The following is a 21958-nucleotide window of genomic DNA, read 5'->3' on the forward strand; positions in this document are numbered from 1 at the left end:
AACTCAGAGCTCTCCCCAAAATAAGGCTTGCATTGGCTACCCTGGCATCAAAGAGCAAATGTTTTTTGTGGTGCTTATGAGGGCTCCGACCCTGAACTGCGCCTTTCTGTGCCATGTTTGTCTCCAGATCTCTCGGCTTATCAGCCTTCCTTTTCCCCTCTGCCCCAGGCATTTCCACAGGGACAGGCAGTGTCCAGGTGACCTGTGCAGAGGGACACAGGGAGCTCACGCTCCTTTCTGCCCTTCTTTATCTCCCTGTTTACTGCACTTTCTGTGTGTATGCTCTTTATCAGACCATAAAACATCCTTGATAGTGCGTGCACACTGACAGTTCAGGGCTGCCCTGCTCTTGCATAAGAGGGTGAAGCTGCTGGTGAAACCAACACGGGTTGGGTTTTTTGTTCCTACATAGACTGGTGCCAGGTGAAGGACACTCTCTCCAGCTGAGCAGCACCTGTGGGACATTCCTTAACAAAGCCCCTCCTCAGTCACTCCTGCTTACAGGGGAGAAGAGGTAGGTGATGAGAGAAGGCAATACCAAAGCCAGTTTGGGCAAGAGCTCCAGGCCCTCCAGCTGAGCTTTGCTGGCAGCCTGTACTGGGTGCGTGGGGGCTGTGGCTGGTGTGTCACTACCTCTGGAGCAGAAATTCAGCTCTCCTTCTTTCTGCTCCCAAGAAAGTGTTGTGGAATGGGTGGGCTGGGATGTGGACCTGTATAACTGCCTGCTTAGGGTCTCCATGGGGCAGTGGGATGTGAGGGTCTGGCAGCGATGTGGTGGTTCCTCCTCTCCCTTCAAGCACAGACACTTCCTTTCGGCCGCAGTTGTGGCTGCCCTTGGGACATCCACAAGATTGTTTTTCTTGGCAGAGCTGGACTCAGAGGATCTCTGAGGTTTCCTGTGCCTTTCTGAGAGGGTTGCAGGGAGACACTGTGGACTGAGCCCACATCCCCTTCTGCTCTGGCAGAGGAAGCCTACTCTGGTCTTGAAGAGCAGTGTGACTCATGGGGTGTTCAAGCAGGGGGGAGAACCTGTGGGGTGTGAGGTCATCCTGGGGCTTTGCTGAAGCTTCATTTCTCCTCCATGGGCGAGACGTGGTGTCTGTGCTGGTCAGAGGGGTTTGATACTGCTGGGGATACCAGTGTTGCTGTGCCCTTTCTACAAAGGGTTCAAAGGCTGGCCCATTCTGCCTGAGCCCTGGTCTGTTGGGATGCCCCTGCTACCCCACTGAACCCCCCAATTAGCCTGTCCCTGCAAAGGGGAGCATGTGGCTCCAGGGAAGCACAGGCAGAGGTGATGTGGGGGTGTGTTGGGACCAGCACTGCCACACTGCTGCTCCCCAGGTGCCACCACAGCTCTGTTTTCTGGGTAGGGCCCCCCCCACTAGGATTTAAAGTGTTTCATGTTTCTTGATTTTTACCATTTTAACTCAAATTGCAGTTGTGTCGATATCAGCTGTGGTGAGGGGAGGACCAGGAAGGGCCAGGCCTAAAGTCACCAACATCACCATAAAAGTAGGTTCCTTTGGGCAAATGAAATAACCTTTGCGTTCCTGATGACCTTATCACAACCATCTGGCAGAGATTTTTATCTCAGTCTCCTGGAATTTCAAGTTAATAAGTAGCAAAGCACTTGGGCCATTTCGTGTTGCTAAAGTTCATAGCTGGGCTGCAGACCAAATATGGTCATTTGGAAAGTGGCTCCAGTGCCAATATAATGGCAATAATTGTCCTGGCGTGACCCTCTGGAATTCTGGTGTAATGGAGAGTAAAAGTATTTGGTGCGCAAGACACATGGAATGTTTTGAATCAATTATTTGATTGTTAATTTTTATTTATAATTCTGGAAGGTATGTGTTCTACTTAATTAATGTTAGGGCACAATTCCTTTGCTCATCTGGGACTCTAATGGGGTTTACTTTTTCAACTTAATACGTCAGTATTGTTCAGTTAGTGGCTTGAAGCGTGACAGCCTGTCCGCTATAAGACAGTGCAGGGAAAAATGCCTCATCATGTTTTCAGTTTCTTGAACAAGGCTGTTTAGTTGAGCTGTAGGGGAGCCCACGGTAATCTGAAATACAGGCTTTGAAGTATGACCATGAGATGAGGCTTTGAAGTTATCCCTCCATAAAGATATTGCAGACACCAAATAAGTAGGTTTTATGACAATAAGTACACCTGTATTGTTAGCAGTTCAAGATGTAATTAAAGTGTGTGTACTATATGCATTAAGTTTGAGTAGAGTTAAGAAGGTATTATTTCAAGCTGTTAAAAGGAAAGTAGGTCTAGCTTTATGATGTTTTGAAAGGCAGGAGCACTGTTCCTGTGTTCATTCCAGGCTGTGCAATGAAGCCACTGAGGAGTGACAGGGCTGCTCAAAGCAGCACCCAGCAGAGTTATTTACCCCTGCGTTCACTGAGAGCTGCTGTTTGCAAACCAGGGTGACCCAAGATCTTATCCCTGGCCTGAGGGGGGAATTTTGGTAGCAGTATGCTATTAAAGACTTTCAGTGCTTGGGGCACGGCAAGGCCTTCCCCAACAGCAGGTCCCATGGTAGGGTCTGGGGCACTCTCCTGGCCTGGCACTCTCCCATGCCCACAGTCCCCTGGGGTTTGCTCACAGCATCGTGCCACTGGGCCACCACCATGTCAGTGGAAATAGATGGGGACTCATCACCCTGGGAAGATGACTCACCTCACCAAAGCAGCTTGCCATCACTTGTTATGATTGCAAACAGCCTCACTGTGTGCCCTGGGGATCCATCACCCAGCAGGGGGAAATAACATGGAAACCTTTCATCTGGTGGAGCAATGCTGCTTCTCAGCTTGGTGAGGTAGAAGCTGGAGTTCTCCACAGCTACCCTGGCCTGAACTCAACCAGAGGTTCCATCTTCCTGTGGAAAATAGACTGTTTATGTAAAAGTCTCATTGCCTGGTTTCTGACATGGGACAGGTAATTCTCATTTTTGTAAATTTTTTTATCCTCCGATTGCTCTGATACAGAGAGACATTTTGTTTCTAACTGGATCATAAGTCATTTCTGTGGCCATCCTCTGTCTTGCTCCAGCATCAAAGCTGTGCTCTTGTGCTGGTGGGATACCCAGTTCCTGACACTGGCGCTGGGAATGAGTAATTTTCAGCTGAGGGCCAGGATAGTCAGTGCTGGGCTCTGAAATACCAGCAGCCTTTGGGGGTGATGCAAGGGTGACTTGGTCCTCACCAGCTGCCACATCTGTGTGATGAGTTGTCTGTGGGCTGAGACAAGAAAAAAAATGCACAGGGCAGGTCACTGCAGGCACTGGCTTTTAATTTAGGCTTGCCACACTGCAGCCACCCCAAACATGGCCTCACAGGGTCCTAAGGAGGTGCCCAGGTTGCTGCTGGGGCTCCCGCTGAAGCCTCAGGCTCATCTGCTCCCTGTGGGGACAAGGAGCCCAGCCGTGCCCTGCACTCTCCCCACAGCCCCCTGTGCCATCCAGAGAGCCCAAGGTCTCCTCTACTGTGCTGAGATGGAGAATCAGCCTTGACCCCTGCCTGGCAAAGTTATCATGGCACTGCAAACTGCCACACCAGATCTGTGACCTGTTGAACCTGTAGCCTCATCCCAGTGGTGGTTGGCTCAGAAGAGCCCTGATGATCCCTCCTTTCCCTGTTGCGCTGAAGGAGTCTCCCAATGACTCTTCTTGTGGCTGCATGCTGAGATTGCAAGAGCAGGTTCCCTGGTTAGCTCATGATATGTTTCAACATAAAACCACTGCATGTCTCTGCTTCAGCTTCTCTATTTTAAGCATCATAACTTTCTATGACTATATCCAGGGGCATTCCCACCAGGTGGCCTGGAATAACCATTGTGTGGGTAATCCATCCCTGGACTGAGTCAGTGCTTCCCTGCATGTGTCCCATGGGAGTCTCTGGCCATGCACGAGAAAGTTGAACAAACAAATATGACTGCAAACAAACTCTGAAGGCTTGTGAAATACCTCCCATGTCTGATTAGGTCACTTGAGCAGAAGCTCAGCTTTGTTTAGCCCAGCTTGACTGGGAAGCTCTTTAAAGAAAATCCAAAACAGGCTGTGCCTCACCTTCACCAGGCCACTTAAACCCTTCGATTTTAGTTATAAATCTCTTCTAATAGCTCATGCTATCAAAAGCTTATAGTTATCATAGTGAACTCTGACCTGGAAAGCCCTTTATGCCAGTTATCTCATCTCTTCCAGCCTGGCAGACCAAAGGGACATCCTTTATCAAAGCACAGGTGGGGTGAGGATTTGACTCAATTTGCATTTACTCAAGCACTGATCTCATTTCCAATTTAATTAAGTTTTCTCATATTTTTTGGCATATCTTAAAGGTACACACCAGCCTGATAAATGATCCAATGGGGAATGAATATGAATTTGCTTATAGCAAAAGGATTTGGGTGGCAGTTTTAAGAAAAATCAGAGCAGATTTTAAGTACAGGTTGAAATGCAGCACGCAGTGTCATCTCCTGGAAAGTGACGACATGTAACAGACTTGTAACCTAAATGGCAGACTTACTTTTATACCTGAAATAGGATTTTTATCAGTGGGATGTTCTGATTTCAACCTTTATGCCCTTTCCATGGGAAACAGGGCAGATCTCTGTGCTCCCTGATCACAGCCCATCCCAGGACCTGAGAAGGGGACAGCTGTCCCCCCTTCCCAAGATTGCTCCCAGGCCTTGTGCTAGGGAGCTGTGAGGTCTCTGTGGGGGATGCAGCCCTGCATTCCCCTTTATATCTCTGTGGCACTTGTATGGCATCCTCTTTACTTCCCTGTTGTAACTCCTGTTGTATCCACCCTTTTAGCTCCTTTTTGTAACCCTGTTGCTGCCATATCGAATTCCTTTTTTTATCCCTGTTGCATCCCCATGGCAACCCCATTGTATAACTTCTGTAATCTCACTGGATCTTCCTTGAATCCCTGCTGTGTGTCCCTCACATGCCCCCATAGGTCCCTGTTGTAACTGCACACCCCACTGTACCCCCTGTAACCCTGCCGTGTCTTCAGGCCAATTACATCCCTCCCTTGTACCCCCACAGAAGTCCCATCACATCCCTCTGTTGCTGCTCTGTGTTTCCCCCATGCACCTCACTGTAGGCCCTCTTCCATCCCTACATTATATCCTACCTTGTATCCAAGTTATGTGTGTACCACTTGTACTCCCACTGCAGTCCAGTTGCATCCTCCCCTACCACTCCACTGAATTCCCATTACAGCTCCACTGCATCCCCCCATTGCATCCCCCTTTCCACCCCTGCTCCTTCCCATGGGAGCCCCATTACTTCTCCCCTTGCATTCCTTTTGCAGCTCCACTGCACCCTCCCCTTGCACCTCCATTGACATCCCTTTACATTACTCCACTGTAGCCACCTTGTAGTTCCTGTGCCCCTCCATCATACCCCACCTGCAGCCCCCACTGCAGCTCCCCTTCCATCCCTGTGGCAATCCTCCCTGTACCCTTATGGAAATTCCACTACCTCCCCTCTTATAGCCCCACTACGGTCCTATTGCATCCCTCCTTGAACCCCCATGGGCATCCCTTTACATGCCCTCACACTGCAGTCACCTTGTAACCCTTGGGTACCCCCGTTGTACCCCCAAAGCTGCTCTGTTGCATCCTTCCTTGCACCCCGTTGCAGTGCCCCTTTCATCACCCCTGTATCATGCCCCTTTCACCCCAGCTGCATCCCGCCTATCCCTTGGCATCCCGCCCCGCGGAGCCGCATCCCCGCCTCTCCGCTGCGCCCCGCGGAGCCGCACCGGCGCGGGGGGAGGGCGCAGCGCAGCCGCCGCGTTTCGTCGCTCGGCGCTGCCACTACGGCCCGGCCCGGCTCGGCTCGGCTCGGCTCGGCTCGAAACGGTGAGAGGCGGATGGGGGGGGGCAAGGGGGGCAGGGCGGCGGGATGCGGGGCTGACAGTAGCTATGACAGGACCGGGGCGGAGGACCGAGGGGGAAGCCGTTCTGGGGTCCGGGTCTCCCCGGTCCCAGCTCAGGCAACGCTGGCGGTGGGAAGGAGACCGGGAGCAAAGCCAAAATGCAAGAAATAATCTCCAATATGTATTTTTAAAGATTTAATTAATTTGTCTTTAAATTCTCCCCCTCCCCAACAATTAATCATCTGATGGCACGGTGTTGGAACAGGATGATCTTTAAGGCCCCCTGCAACCCAAACCGTTCTGTGATACGCTTCTGTGGTCTCGGCTGCTGCTATTTGGAGGATGCTGTCATTTTGCTGGAGGCGGATGCTTTCTGGGCGGGAGGGACTGTGTGCTGTGAGAAGGGGCGAGGATGTGGGCCCAGGGTACCCCTACCCCATCCCTCCCCAACTCTTTCGTACCCTCCCTTCGCCAGGAGAGGGCTGAGTCCGGGTGCACTCGTGACATGGGATGTGCCGTGCATGCTTCGCTGCGTGCATGTGCGGCAGGATGAGGATGGCGACGGGGTCCGGAAGGAGGATGGGCACGTTATGAATTTCTAAACCAGCAGCTGGCTGGATGCATAGCTTGCTTCGGTCGTGCTTTTCATCCACCTTATCCCCAGGCTGGCTGGCAGTGATGCTGGTGGCTCATCCCTGCATATTCCCAGCCTGTGGTGCAGTAGCACAGTTGGGGGCTAGCCTGGACTTTCCAGCTCATGTTTGAGCCATGTTGCACATATACAAATGGCTCAGATGCATGTTTTGTGAAATGGTGCTGCAGAAACAATGATCTCATTTCTGCCATCTATAAATAAATGAAGGTGAAAGGGCACATTTCCTACTCAGCTCTCTGCAGGCTGAATTAAGATTGAGAGCTGTCTGTCTTACAGACAGAGATCTTTCAAATATTAATAGATATTAAATTACAATTTCACTGTGATTGGCATCTGAAGGGTCACCCAGCAAACTATACCACTGGAGAATCATCGTATTAGTTATGTGAGGGTGAGGCAGTTTCCAAGGGAAAGGGCTGCCTTGCATGTTCCAGGTTTTCCTTCTTACATGGTTCGTGGTATGAGCCAAGGTTTCTGGAGGCCCTGTCTCAGCCACTGAGGTCCCTCAAAGATCCCTGTTTCTGCAGTGGGATCTTAAAATTCGTTCATGTTTTTTCCTTTACGGATCTGGAAAGCAAAACTAACATATGCCTAAGTATGCTGCTTAGCTTTCAGCTATTCGGTGATTTAATTCTGTTGTCAGTCAGTCACAGAGTGCTCTGGGTGCAGGTGGGGTAAGCAAAACCCCAGGTGCAGGGCAGTCCTGATGAACACAGCCCAGGAAAACCTCTGTGCCTGAATGTTGACATGTCTGGTCAGTGAAGGCACAGGTGTGATTTCTGTGTTGTGAAATTCCTCCCTGGCCTTGCTTGAGGCTGCCCAGAATGTCAGCTGCCACTCTTCCAACCCAGCCCCTCTGCCTTAGGATGGCTTTTGTGCTGGTGCTTCTCTGTCCTATGTGGGGCTTGGAAAAAATCAATAGACACCCCTGAGCTGCACCACTGGGTCTTCTCCAGCCTCCCTGGTATGACCCACTGAGCTTGAAAGAGAAACAATATCTTTTCCCCTGGCCCTGGGGACTGTCACCAACATGCTGTCCTGTGTAGCGATCCACAGCTCCTTCCTGCCTGTTGGCCCCTCTGTTTGCAAGTGATGAGGCTCCTGCTTGAATTTGGCACAGGGCAGGAAGTAGGAAGCGAGTGGAGATGTAGAGCCTCCCCTTAGCATCGGTCCCAGGATCATTCCATTACATGGTGTGCCTTCTTTGAGGAGCCCTCCCAGATGGGCCACAGAGGCCACAGTGATTAGTGATTGTGGCCCAGCTGCCAGTGTGGGAACCAGTGCTCCTAGTTTGGCATCCTGTGCTCTGCCAAGTGCACAGCATGCTTGACATTATCACCAAGTGATCTATTACCGCCATGATTATAGGTTATTTATCAGAGTTGCCTAATTGATGTTTGCAAGTTAATTTATGAAGTATGTGAAGATCCTTCAAGAAGCAGTAGCAACACTTGGGGCCACTTGTTATGACTCTTGGTGACAGGGGACCTCAAAGTGATGGATGAGCTGTGATCTGAAGACTTACAGCTGTTATCAGGGGGCTTGCTTTTAATTTTATGTCTACAGTGTCACTCCAGCTGGTAGCAAAGGACTGTGCTGGGGCCTGGGGTGATGCTGCCCACTCCTGGCCCTGGTACCAGCACAGCAGGGACGGTGATCATCCCCTGGGCACAGCACCATCGCAGGGGGCTGGCACTGTGGCCAGTGTCCCTGCAGTGCTGCTGGGTGTTTTATGGGGCTGGGGGTGCTGAGGATTGTGGTGATGGTGTGTAGCTGCCCCTGACTGCATAGCTGGGCCTGCTGGCACTTTCCTTCCCACCGCCTCCATCGGAGGTAGCCATGGAAATGAGTGGCGATGCTCTGCCCACACAGAAGAAGGTTCCGCAGCATCCTCCTCGCCCCGGGTACCCGTGGCCAGCAGGGGCCCCGAGCGGGGCTCGCTGGGTGCGCGGGGCCGGCATTGGGCGCCGGGGCTCCCGTGGCGAGCAGTGTGTGCCAGGGCACGGCCGTGACCCCGCCGAAATGCTCCGGCACGGCGGGGACGGAACCCCTCCGAAATACTCCTGGCACGGGCGGGTCCCTCAGGGGGTTTCTGGCTTGAAGCAGCCCCCAGCGCTGTCGTGCTGGGTGCCTCTCGGTGCTCCCACTGATCCTCCACCGTGAATTTCCATGGCCAAAGTCTGGCGCCGAGTTCAGGCCAGCGCTTTCCTGCCTCTCCAGTAATTTCCTGCGGCTGCGCTACGCTTCGGCCAGTCTCACACAGGGGAAGGGGGGGGCACGGAGGGTGCTTGGAAAATTACCTTTAAGACGAAGAGGAAGGGGACGAGAAGCTGCTTAGCTGGCTTTGTTCTAATAGCAGTAATCACCTGAAGGGCGACCATGAGCCCGTGCCTCTGGGTCCGCTCGCCTGGCCCTCCCCGCCGCACCGCCCCGGCGCTGCTTCCCCTCCGATGGCAGCGTGCACTTTGCTCCTGCTTGGCACAAGTGCACTCGACTGGCTTTATTGTACAAAAGACCGTATTTACATAAACAGGGGGAAGGTTGGTGAGAAGATGAATATCAGGTGTCTCGAAGGGAAGCTGGTGACTTAAATACCCCGAACTCACCGTGCTGCCGAGCCTGAAGGAAGGAGGAAAGGCGAGACTGCGATTTTGACCTTGTTTTTTTATCCCTTTCTGACAGTGTTCAGACACTGCCGCTGCCCATAGCGAGGAGAACTTGTGCCGAGAGGAGGAGGGGAACTCTGCAAGGTAAGCCGGGCTTTTTAAAGGCTTCCTCCTTGTTTTCCTTCCTAAAACCGGTGGTGGAGGCAGAGGCAGAGGTGGTGACCCTGCGCCAGGGAGCACAGCGGCTCCCACCAACCCCGCTTGTTCCTGCCTGCAGCCTTCTCTCGTTACGGGTCACCAGTGGGAACAATGGCGATATTCTGTGTTTGATTTCTGCCCTGTTTCAGTGACACAACGAAAGGCTGCGAGTGCTCGGGGTGCGCTCCCCGGCAGCCCTGCTCCCACGGACGGGGTTTATCGGTTGCACAAAGTGTTTAGCTATGAATAAGCCGTGATGAGATTAAGGATCTTTCTTCAAAATGTTAATTAAACGAATAACGGTGTGTTGTTGTGGCTTGAAGACGGAAATGAGGTTTAGCTTTGTTAGGGAGGTGCCCGGTGGAAATATTTACGGTCTTCCTCGAATTGCAGTTATTCCTATGGCTGATGCTTCGGAAGTTTTGTAAACTGTTTCTCTTGGTCGTGTGTAACGGGGGTTCGATGTGCTCCACTGTGACGGTGTCTGAGGGAGGGAGGGAGGCTGTGACTGTGGTGATTCTGTTCTTGTTCCATGGCACAACATGCCACGTATCACCAGGAATCCTGCAGGAAGCAGGGATAAATCTGCCTGTCCTGGCACGGAGAAATGTGAGGGTGGTGACAGGGGGTGAGAGGCTAGTGGGAAAGCAGGCGTTGAAATTGTTTCGTTTTATAAATGTGGGGCAAAAGTGCCAAGGAAAGGGCGAGCCATGAGTTGGTTAGCAGGGGGAATTAGAGGAGATGAGTGTGTGGCAGCGTTTAATCTCTTAATGAGAAAAATATATCCCAGCTGCCTGTGGTGGGGAGAGTTCAGGGACAAGCCTGGCATTGTGTGGGAGCTCACCCTTGCACCCAGTGTCCTCTGCCTGCTGTCCCTGAGATTTATCTGAAGGATACTGGGGAGCTGGAATTGGAACCTGTGATCCACAGCAAGTGCAAAATGTGGGGCAGAAGTGAGGATGTGGGGATGGGGATAAATTTGTCTCAGATAAGGGCTGGTCACCAAAGAGTGCCCTGCCAAGTTGTTTCCTTCAGTTCCAGAGCCCATTAATAGGCTCTGCTTCCTTGATTAGTTGGTGCCTGTGCAGAGCGATAATGAGAGCTGGGCTCAACCCATCAATTCTAGGTCAGTGGTTGTGTGCTGGGGATTTGGGATCGGGCAGGGGGAGGGGAGATGGAGCTGGATGCCTGCCTCCGAAAAGAATGTGGAGCCTGCCTTACACCAGCCCTGCCCGCACCCCCTGAGCAGGGGAAAGGCTGCCTGCAGTCCTGATGGGGGGAAAGGCTACCTGCATGCTGTCTCTACTTCCTTCCTATGTCTGCATAGTGTCCCAAGGGCCATATTACCTGTCACCTCGGACATGTTCTGTGCCTGTTAGGAGGCTCCTTGCATGTTTGAGATGTGCTCTCCTGAGAGGATAACATTGCAATAATTAGATCCATTAAGCAGTCAGAAGAAATAATTGGGTTTTAAAACTTAAGAAGACTTTGCTGTGCTCCTGAGCAGTATCCTTCACCTCTCACAGGGCCACTTTCCTCTCACCCCTGGCAGCAGAGTTCTCATTTGGCATTGACTTGTCATCATTTTCTGGTGGTTAACCTCTGATCCTTCCCTAAATGCAGGCAAGTGAGGCTGAACAGTGAAAAGCATCATGGACCTGGACGTGCTGAACATGTTTGTCATTGCTGGTGGCACCCTGGCTATCCCCATCCTGGCCTTCGTGGCCTCCTTCCTCCTCTGGCCCTCCGCACTTATCCGCATCTACTACTGGTGAGTTCTCAGCTGGGCTGCTCTCAGTGTGGCACAGGGGCAGAGCAGCAGCTCCTCCCAGCAGGTCCCCACACACATGCAGGTGCACGGTGGTGTGGACAGAGGTGGGTGTTCCTGCCCATGACAGTGATAGCAGCAGATAAGGTGATGTTCTCCAGGGCCGTATCAGCTGTGTGTAGCTTTAAGCGTCTCTGGGAGAAGAAAATATCATTTTCTTACTGCATTTTTGCTGCTGAGGCTTATGTCTGTCAGGGGTGCTCTGGCCCCTGCTGTCCCAGGGCTTTGTCTCGGGGACTGTGTCATGGGGCTCTTGGCCAGGCTGCTGCTGTGGTGCCAGCTTGCAGGATCTCTGCAAACTTTTCTGGGTTGTTTCCCTCAGGACAGGACTGTGGCTGGCAAAAGCACCACCATTGCCTAGCCTGGCATTCTAGTGACCTCCCCCATCATCAGTGTGGCCATGCTGTGGTTGTGCTCCTTCCCAGCTGACAGCCTGCTCAGCAGGCAGGGACTTTTCTCTTGCTAGTGGTTACAACAGACAAGGCTTTTCTCATCCACTCCTCTTCTTCTGGAATGGAACATCAGAGAAGATGGAATGATGTTTTTCTTATACTTTTGCATCTTGTCCTTTCTGATACCAGGAGACAGGCACTACATCCTTCAGTCCTCCTTTTCCCGTGGAAATCAGTGATAAGCACTGTGGCAGCTTTCTTCTCTGGGTTCATTGCAGGGAAAAGCTGGAATAACTCTCTTCAGAAGCTGAGGCAGAGTCTCATCACCCAGCACAGAGCAGGCAGCAGCGGGGAGAGTAGGCAGAGCAGGCAGCGCATCAGGCTGCTCTCACATGCTGCTGGCAGATGGTGTCTTCTGAAGTTCAGCTCATAGGGTGTTTCCAAGTCCAGGTGAAAGGAAGATATTTGCCCACCACAGCACTTGGATGGCAGCAGTGGAATAAAGCCTGTTTCTAATAGCACTTTAATTAGCAGGCTTTTATTCACAGCATCTGAGGCTGAGAGAGAAGAGAGCATGGGATGAAAACCCCAGGAATGGGATTGTCGCTGTGCAAAGGAGAGCAGGTGGTGTGACAGCCTCCTGTGTCACAGATGTCCAAGTGGTATCAGGTTTGGCAGCCAAAGAGGGTTTTTTCTTCAGATATATGAGGAGCTGCTGGAAACCAGGGTGGACCCTGATGGGCTGAGGTTCCAAGGACAAAAGCTGGAGAAACTGTTGCAGCAGAGCTAACTGAGTGTGGTCAGGGTGAAGCCTTCTGTGGCCACAAGCAGGAGTAGCAGGATAGGACAAAAATGATACAGGGTCTGATGCTGGGAGCTTGGAGGAGCCAGGCTGAGAGAGAGGTAGAGAATCCCCTGCTGCTTTTTGTTCTTTTGGGGTTGCAGATCAGGAGCTGGGTGAAAATGCACTGTAGGGAGGTTGGTCTGTGTTTGGCTGAGGGAGGGAATGTGTGAGCAGGGATCAAAAGGGCTCTCTTCTTTTGAAAGGTATGGTGCCCCCATCTCTCTCTCCTAGCATTTCTGGCAGTATGGGCATCTTGCAGGAGTAACTGCAATGCCTGGTGTGTCATGAACATCTCTTTTGTTAGGGACAGTGAGGGAGAAGAGTGGATTTGCCCTTTACTCTTGCTTTCTTATTGGCTTCTTTCTGAGTTGGCTTTTTTGGGGGTGAAATCCCTGTGTTTTCCCATCAGAAGAGGCAGGAGAGGCACGGGCAGGGTGCCACGCTGCCCTCCCTTTCCAGCCTCATGCAGCTCCAGCTTTGCGGCACTGCTGCTCCTGGGAGATCCCTGAGAGGTCCTGGGGAATGCTTCTCCCTTCTCCCACAATTCCCTGCCTCCTCCTCGCTGCTGATCTGCATGTCCTCAGCCAGCGCAGTCAAGGGTCACGCTGGGTCCCCTCACCCGTGGCCTCCCTGCTTTCCCTGCCGCTAATGCGCCTCCTTGCCTGGCGTGACGTCCAGGGCTGCCCTGCTGACCCCGGCCTGGAGCTGCTCTGCCTGCACTGCGACAGGGGTTAATCAGTTTAGTCACTGCCACTAAGTGAGTTAACACCTTGTGAGGGATCAGTTCAGCTTTGCACAGATTATTTTGCCTTCTGCTGAATTGATCCATTAGGATCAGTTGCTAAAAATGTTATTATCTTGCCCATCAGTAGTTCACACCAGTGCTTTTGAGGCAAGGACTCTTAAGACACTTATTAGGGAGAAATTCACCTCTCCTTGTAGGTCCAGTGGACAGCTGAGATGCTGCTTAAGTCCCTGTAACTCCCTTGAAAAAGGGCTTATGCTAAAAGAGGATTTCACTATGCATAAGCTTTGAGTGGGCAGAGAGGTAGGACAGTCCAGAAGCATTGGTGACCTTGCTCTTGTGTCTTACATTCTGATATGACACATATTTTCCACTGTCTTGGGCATCAGGAGTAGCTCAGTAGTTGTCCTGACAAGGGTTTTGTCTGAGTATAGGGGAAGTGCAGAGTAAGCGAGCCTGCTCTCTGTCTTGGGCTGCACGTACACATCATGTGTCCGAACTGTCACCGATAATCTCTGTCCAGGTCCTTCTGGACAGCAGTTTCACTGTGTCCTCTGTGCTGGCAGGAGTTGTCTGCCCCGGCTTGCAGAAGAACAGCCCTGGTATCTCCTGGGGTACTAGACCCTGTGTAAGGATGGTCTGCTCCAGTCCTTTGTGTGTATATAAATACATTTTTAAAGGTTGTTGAGTTGGTCCATGGGAACCAGGTTCTCCCTGGTTGGTGCTCCTGGGTGACAGGGTTGTTTTGGCTGGTGTGCTTGTCTGTGGGGTGATATTCACCCACTGATGCAGGACTGGGTTCAAATAACCCTGTGACAGATCCACCTTATCCACCTGGAAGAACTGCCTCCCTTGGCCTGCCCATCGCACACACTGCCTTGCCATGTGTGCTGCCCCCTCTCTGGAGTCTCTCTCCTCAGACCAGTCTTTGGGTGTTCTCAGTTTAATGATAGTTATTTTGGCCCATTTCCATTGCCAAATGAGTTATTTAGGGAATTTTTAAAAAATTCTTAAGACAAGCCACTTGCAGTGTAGCCATGAATAGCCAGCCGCTAGTACTAAACCTGTAAGGCACTGCCTGTAAGCACAGGGTCTGGCCCAAGGACCAGATGCTCAGAATTAATCCCAGTAGTCCCATGATGCCACCAGTGTGAGCCCAACCTAACTGGCCTTAGCAAGCCACCAAATCTGTGGCTGCATTTGGATTGTTACCTGGCTTATATTGTGGCTGGGCCCTGGTCTTGTCTCACTCATTGGTGTTTTCTCCTTGTTTCCAGGTACTGGCGCCGAGCCTTGGGCATGCAGGTTAGATATGCAAACTACGATGACTATCAGTTTTGTTACTCCTATAGAGGAAGACCTGGATACCGACCATCCATCCTGATGCTACATGGGTTCTCAGCCCACAAAGACATGTGGCTGTCCATAGTCAAGGTGGAACTCCATTTTTATCATGTTGCTCCTTAGTGAGAATTGATGGTCCTGGGTTTGGGGGCAGTGTGGGGACCCAATGGTTGCATATATGGGATGGAATGTTTGTTGTAACGTGCTAGGAACACGCTCCTTAGCTCCATGCTCATTGCTTATTGGATCCCTTCATCCCTATGACATGCAGAGCTGCAGAGGATGTGCAGTACATACCTGCCGCCTCCATAGGAAACAGGTCTTATCTGTGCTTTCTCATCATGTCATCATTGGTACATGAGCTGGCTTATTCTGGTGCACAAGTAACTGGGGCTGCTTAGGAGGAAAATGACCGCCCTGCAACTACCTGTGGTCATCGCTTTTCACCCCTGGGCTTCGCAGCAGTTTCCCTGCACCATAACTATCCCCGGTGTGTTTCTGCAGTTCCTGCCGAAGAACCTGCACTTGGTGTGCGTGGACATGCCTGGACATGAGGGCACAACCCGCTCAGACTTGGACGATTACTCCATCAGTGGGCAAGCTAAGAGAATACACCAGGTAAAGCCCTTGAGTTGCATCAGCTCTGCAGAGGAATGTAGGGACGTGAGGGATGCTAAGCCTTGTGAGTTCTGCCTTGTGCAGCCTCACTCCCTCCCTTCCCAGGCAGCCAGAGCCACCAGCCTCAAGTTTTTGAGTAGAATGTCTCTAATGACCCCACGCTGTTGTTTTCTCTCCCCTAACAATGCTCCTTCTGCTCCCTGCCAGTTCGTGGAGTGCATCAAGCTGAACAGAAGGCCTTTTCATCTGGTTGGCACTTCCATGGGGGGAAACGTTGCTGGCGTCTATGCTGCTCAGTACCCAGAAGACATTTGCAGCCTGACCCTCATCTGTCCTGCAGGTGGGCAAGGCAGGGGCGGCAAGACAGGGGCAGTCAGGAGTCAATGCAAAAGCCCAGGACAGTGCCAGAGGCAGAATAGGGGTTTAGTGCAAAACGTTTTGAAATAATTTGTGTTTTCAGTCTGGACATCTCTGGCAGGGCATGGGAGAAAATAACAACCTTGTGCTGACTGCTCTTCTCCAAGGGTTTGGCATTTGCCCCACTATGCCTTGGATAGAGTTGGGACTAGGGCAAATGGGACAAATCCTGCGCCACAGGACAGTGCCATTTCCCTTGGGATGGCAAGCATTTTGTATGACATCTGCAACTTCTCAGTTCTGGAGAGGGAACCCAGACTGTAACAGGAAAAGCCTCCCCAGCCTGGCCTCCTGAAAGCTCTAGTGTGCTGGAGAGCTGGTTCTTTGGAAGCTGGAGAGCTCTGACCTCCCACCTTTGTGTGCTCTGAGTGGGAAGAGCACTTCAGGGCTGGGCACAGGCCAGTGGGGTGTCCCTGCACCTGCACAGCACCACTCCATCGCCACCATGCCCTTCCTCTCCATCACACTCTGCTGCAGGAGGCACTGGGGGCAGGGAGCTTCTCTGCTGGGGAGGGCTTTGCTGCATCCCAGTTGTTACAGCAGCTCCTTCCCCCTCCCACGCAAGAGAAAGCAGCTTCCAAATAAGAACTAAGGAATGAAGCGAAGCAAACGTTACCTAGCTACCAGGCTCTGGGGGCGTCAAGGTTCCCACTCTCCTCCTGGGAGAGGTGTCGACTGACTCTCTGGCTGTTTCTGGATGTGAAACCTCTGTGTGGGGGCTGCAGCATGATTTGGAATTGTTGCCAGGGGCTTTTTCCCTCAGTAGTGCATGCAGGTGGGGCTGCTGAAATTTTCTGTCCAGCCCTGGGCAATGGCAGCCTGGGCATTACTGTTTTCATCTGCTGGTCACATAAAAAAACATGCTATAGATTTTACTGAAGTATTCATGCATGTCTACAGGGAATTCACCTCATGTCGTGTCAGCCCATGGGGTTGGTGAGTCCCTGGAGCTGGAGAGAGGCTAGGGTATCTCTGGGTGCATATTGAGGTTGCTGTATGAACAGATTATTTTCTTTCTCCCCTTTTTATATTTTTTTAATGAGTGAGCAGGCAAGAAGCCAGAGGCAGTGATGATGGAGGTCGGTACAGTGATGTTTGTTGCTTGGGCTGCTGGGGGATCTTGTCCGGGTTTTAGCTTGTGCTCCCCTTCTCATTTCACACAGGCCTGCCAAGTACCACTGACAGCAAGTTCATTAAGCAGCTCCGGGAGCTGCAGGAGTCCAAACGAATTGACAGGATCCCTTTAATCCCCTCAACGCCCGAGGAGATGGCAGATATGCTGAAGCTTTGCTCCTACGTTCGCTTCAAGGTGCCACAGCAGGTGAGAAGCCAATGCTGGCTGTGGTGGCTGGGAAAGGGGGCTTGGAGGTGGCAGATGGGTTTGCTTCTCCCTGAGCCTGCATGACGGCAGCTGAGGTGGTGCCAGGAGTGGAACTGGAGCTGCCATCCCTGCCACCACCCAGGCGAGACACTCCTGGCTCCGCTCCCAGCACCTTTCCAGAACTTTCCCTTCAAACCCACTTTTCCAAGCTCCCTCTGGCAGCACGCACTGAAATTCCTCCTCCCATAAAATTTTCTGCAGCAGGCTGGGATGTAGAAGGGTTTTTTAGTAAATGTGGCTGGCAGGAAGCATTAAATAACTAAGGCCGCTATTGTCCAGAGTGGAGGGGTATTGTTTGCTGCATTTTAAGTAGAAAGCATGGAAATGTTAATCGCCTCACTGTCAGGCAAGAGGAACTTGGTGAGAGGATGACTATTAAGCTAGTTTTCCTTAGGAAGTCTGGGATGAGTAGATTGGAGAATAAGAAAAAAACGTAAGTGAATTCTTTTGGGTTTTTGGCAAAAGAATACAAGAAGAAAGAGAAGTGCCGTCATGGCTGAGATGCCTGCTGGCCAGGGGGAGAAGCTGAGTCTGCATCATAGAAGACAAATTTCTTGTTGCTGAAATGCGTGTTGCTTAAGTGTGATTTCAACAGCCCCACATGCTTGGGAAGAAGCTCATGCTGGGGCCAGGCTTGGGCAGGGCACGTTTGGGTGTTGGGGGCTGGTATCAGGTGCTCTTGGACACACTCAGCCCTGTGCAAGGCACTTGTCCCCTCCAGCAGCTCTCCTCTGCTCTCCCTGCAGATCCTCCAGGGCCTCGTCGATGTTCGTATCCCACACAATGAATTTTACCGGAAACGTAAGTGTGTGGCCACAGCCACCTCACCAGGCTTTCCAGCAGGACACCTGGGGTGTGGGGACAGGCTGTCCCCAGCCCCCATGTCCCCTGCACACTGCCTGGCCCCAGCACCTCTCTGCTGCCTTGTTGGGGATGGGAGGGGGAGAAATCATTAACAGATTTGAGGATGTGCCTTGGTCACTGGTAGCAATGTGCTACCACCCCCACTGCCACCCCCACGGGTGACAGCGTCACTGCTTCACCCTCCCATCTGGGTTAACTCATAACTACAAGGAGATGTGTTGGTGGAGGGGCCTCCTGCAGCTGGGCTTGGTGGCAGGGCAAGGACAGCCTGTCACCATTGCATGAGTTTTGCAGTGAGGGACCGCTGACAGGACTCGCCCACAGTGGCCCCTTTGAGAATAGAAGATAAAACGTCTCCCTTGTAGCACTGACTCTCTTCTTGCCCCCACTAGTGTTTTTAGAAATCGTGGATGAAAAGTCCAGGCACTCTCTCCATGAGCACATGAGCAAGATCAAAGCACCAACGCAGGTCATTTGGGGAAAGCAGGACCAGGTATGCAGCCCCCACTTCATCCCCCACCGACCATGTCTCCATCTCTGCCTGCGCCCACCCGGTGGGAGCTGTGCTGCTGACCTGGAGCTGGCACCATGTGTCCCTGTCCCCAGTGGGTTTGGACATGGGAGCTCAGTAGTGTGATGGGCAGAAAGCTGACAGTCAGCTTTCCAGAGGGAGGAAAGGGCAGAGCCAGGGCTGGGGAGGGTGAGGGGCAGGTGAGGTTGTAGGTGCCAGCACCAAAGTGTGCAAGGGCTGGAAAGAGGAGTAAAGTGTCAATAAAAGAGCGTTGTCCTGGCAACGGGGAAGAGATGTGCTGTTTGTGGGCAGGCTTCAAGGCAAAGTTGTAGGGTTGGTTTTGGAGGCAGGAGTGGGAGGGAAGAAGTGGGAGGAAGCAAGCTGTAGGCATGCAAAGGGCTCTATAAATGCAAGGATGCAAGTGTTTGCTTGCAATGACCCCTTTGCACTGAGCCAGCAGCCAAAAAGATTCCAAGAGAGTTCCCGGCTGCATGCTGAGACCAGCACCATGCAGCCTCCCTGCCCCATCCCCAAGGTGGGCGCTGGCATCACAAGGACTGTGTCTACATCCCTGTTGGTCATCTGAGTTGGGCTCCAATGGGGTTTCTGCAGTGCCTACCAAACTGCAGCTCTGACTGTTTTGTCTCCTGCTATCCAGGTCCTGGATGTTTCTGGTGCCAGTGTTTTAGCGAGCGCTATCCCAGACTGCCACGTGTACATCCTGGAGAACTGTGGCCACTCGGTGGTGGTGGAGCGGCCCCGCAAGACAGCCAACCTCATTCTGGAGTTCCTGGCGCTGCTGCACAGCATAGACAACAACAAGAAGCAGGCATGAGCATGGCAAGGAGCCAAGTGGCCATGCCCGGTCTGTTAAATTGTAAAGTACTGCAGATTTGATAAGTTCTCAGGGATCTTGTACGAATCAGGGTCAATGTGCCAAAGTCCCTGAGGAAGGCAGAATCACTGATACCTAAACCTATAGCACCACTGGCACAGCGACCTAGGGGTCAATAAGCAACCTCCATAGATACAGAAATGGAAGCAGCTCCCTTTTCTACTGAGAGATAAAGTAGAAATGAGCTGAAATCACCCAGTGCTCCTCTCACAGCTGACCATCTTACCCGGGTTACCAACATACAGTTGTCCATGACATTTACCTAAACTATATATGAAGCATAGGAAGGAGGAAGCATCCTGGACTGAGACTTACAGTACTTCTACTCCTTAGAGTCCGTCGTGTTGCATGCTGCCATGCTGTAAGAGAGCCCCCCAGTGCTCCAGGCGTCTGCTTGAGTGCTCTCTGTGTAGCTCCTTAACTCGTGATTTATGCAGAAAGCAACAGAAAACTTCATGTGTGGAAGTCCAATGACTGTATGTGCAAAAAATGTTTACACTCTGAGTGGGGTTTTTAAATCCCTGAATAGCTCCTGTGTATATGTGATGCCTTAACGTTGCCCAGGGTGCAGCGTCTGCGCACAGCCTGCCTTGCCCAGTGATGATTCTCCCTGAGGGTGACCATAGCCAGTGAAAAAGGGGTGCAGACAGCAGCTTTGCCACTGCTGTGTGAACCAGAGGGTTGGAAACCACCCGGGGCTCTGGTCCCTGGGCCTGAGTCAGCAATAAGCCCAGGGCCAGGGTGTGACTCAGTGGCCTCGGGTGAACTCTTGTCTCTGCTCCCCTATCACATTGTGCTGCTGAACACCTTGATGTAAATAACAATTTTCTTAATGAATTCTGTGAATTCTGCAAAAGCCAATGTCACCAGGAGAGGCGTGAGGGGTGGGAGCAGGCTGTGCATGTGGCTGGTGCAGAGGATGTGGGCTCCTGGGCTTGCTGGGCAGCGAGGACAAGGTCAGCTTGCCCATGCTGGGCAGTAGTGTGGAAAGGTACAGTGTGCTTTGTGTCTTCTCAATGATTATGACTCCTGATTGAGTGAAATTATAGGTAGAAACAGCAATACAGACAAGCTACACTTTACAGCCTGCAAGATGGTGTCTGGGGATGGATCATGCACCTCTCCATGTGTGGTGCCTCACTGCCTATCCCAGGGACAGAGCACTGGTCTCAGGCAGGACCAGTGCGTGCTGGAGGGCAAGGCAGTGTATGGTGCCCTCACAGGCAAAGCAGCAGGTGGCTGTCACCCCTTGGTCATCCCCAGCCCTCCTCGGGAGTTGACAGCAGGTGCTGTTAGAGCCCCACCCAGACTGGGTACACATGCTCACAGTGCTGACAGGCACCTGCTCCACTCCTTCCTGAGGTGGCCCAATCTGTACATACATCTAAAACTCCCCATCAGCTTCTCTGGTCTTTTTAAGAGAAGCAACATTGTTCTTTTAGAAAATTAGACATTTGCTGTTAGTTGCTTGGTTATTGTTTCTACTACAGGAGTTAATTTAAAAAAAAATAATTGCTGATAGTTTTATGTGGTAAAAGCCAGAAAAACTTGTTGGGTATCTACATGGTTTCTCATACCACAGATTGCTGTATGAAAAGGATTTATATGGCTATTAAAATCTAGTGATTTAAGGAGTCCACAGTGCAATAATTATTTTTTCCTTTGAGGAAGAAGGGGGCTGTGGTGTGGGATGACACACAGCACAGGGGCCTTTCTCTTCTGCCTCTTTCCTCCCCAAATTTCTGGGGGATGCAGGTTTTGGATCCGGAAAACCCCCACACCACACAAGGGCTGCTCTCTTGTTTTCAGCTGCTGCCCTCTTGGCACTGAGCCTCCAGTGTACCCTGGCTGCCCTCCAGGTAAAGCTGTGTGTCCACCTTGTGCTTGGGGTGTGGGAAGGGGCAGAGGCACCAGCTCTTCCTGGTGGGTTTAGGTGGCCTGAGGGCAGAACTGGAGGAACTACAAAGAAATCACTGGATCCCACGTGTGAGCCTGGGCACCTGCACGTAGCCTGATTATCCTGGCATGGTGGGAGGGAGGAGGTGTCCTTTCAGTTTGTTGCACCATGTATAAGTATTGTTTTCCTTGTAATCATGAGAATAAACCAGGTCTGTGCTGGGGCTGGGCTGGATCACGAGGCTGATGGAGGTAAAGGTTCACACAAAAGCTAATTAAGGACTCAGCCCTTGGTTGTTATGGGTCTTGCTAAGGCTGTTTCCCTGTATCGTGAAGAGGCTGCAAAGCACAACAGGGTTGGGTTGAAGTAAATGTAACAATGCCTCTGAGCAAGCTGTGTTGTTGCTGAGCATCCTGGGCTGTGATGGTACCTGCTCCTGGAGTGTCAGGAGCAGGAGGGACAGAGCTGCTTCCAGGTACTTGGGGTGTGCCCAGCTGCTGCCACAGGGGAAATGTGGTGTCCTTGAAACATGGGCATTCAGGGAAACCTGGTCTGGGTCCCGGTCCACACAGTTGTAGACAGATCCCTGTCTGAGTGGAGAAGCATCTTTCTCCTTTTTTTTCCAGCAAAGGAGAGTAACAGCCTTATGGGGAGCAGGTGTTGAACCAGCACAGCCTTGCACAGAACATCCTCTGACAGATAAAGTGAGGCTTGGGGTGTCTGGCACAAGGGTTTGGGTGCTGCTGTGGGTGTCCACCAGCCTGGCAACTCATCATCTAGCTGAACCTTTCCCTGACTCAATGTGTTTCACAATCCTCTTGAACACGATATTTTTTCCCATGGAAGCCTGGATGGGAATACCCTGA

General features: G+C 51.8%; 1 protein-coding gene across 7 annotated transcripts; it reads left to right on the forward strand.

The window, feature by feature from the left end:
- Window positions 1–389: 389 nt before the first annotated feature.
- ABHD6 (abhydrolase domain containing 6, acylglycerol lipase) lies at window positions 390–20830 on the forward strand. 7 transcript variants are annotated; one of them, XM_071550843.1, is made up of 11 exons: window positions 390–514; window positions 1439–1512; window positions 9235–9302; window positions 10980–11127; window positions 14443–14599; window positions 15014–15127; window positions 15335–15467; window positions 16708–16865; window positions 17672–17726; window positions 18182–18282; window positions 18959–20830. In XM_071550843.1, the coding sequence occupies exons 4-11, from the start codon at window positions 11009–11011 to the stop codon at window positions 19133–19135; spliced, it is 1014 nt and encodes a 337-aa protein (XP_071406944.1). In that variant the 5' UTR covers window positions 390–514; window positions 1439–1512; window positions 9235–9302; window positions 10980–11008; the 3' UTR covers window positions 19136–20830. The 7 variants fall into 7 exon arrangements, with proteins under 7 accessions (XP_071406944.1, XP_071406947.1, XP_071406943.1 ...); XM_071550846.1 differs by lacking the exon at window positions 1439–1512; XM_071550842.1 differs by lacking the exons at window positions 390–514; window positions 1439–1512 and adding an exon at window positions 5782–5880.
- The last annotated feature ends 1128 nt before the right edge of the window (window positions 20831–21958 follow it).

This window comes from Pithys albifrons, chromosome 3, assembly GCF_047495875.1.
Source record: "Pithys albifrons albifrons isolate INPA30051 chromosome 3, PitAlb_v1, whole genome shotgun sequence".
In the NCBI taxonomy this organism is placed as follows: domain Eukaryota; kingdom Metazoa; phylum Chordata; class Aves; order Passeriformes; family Thamnophilidae; genus Pithys; species Pithys albifrons.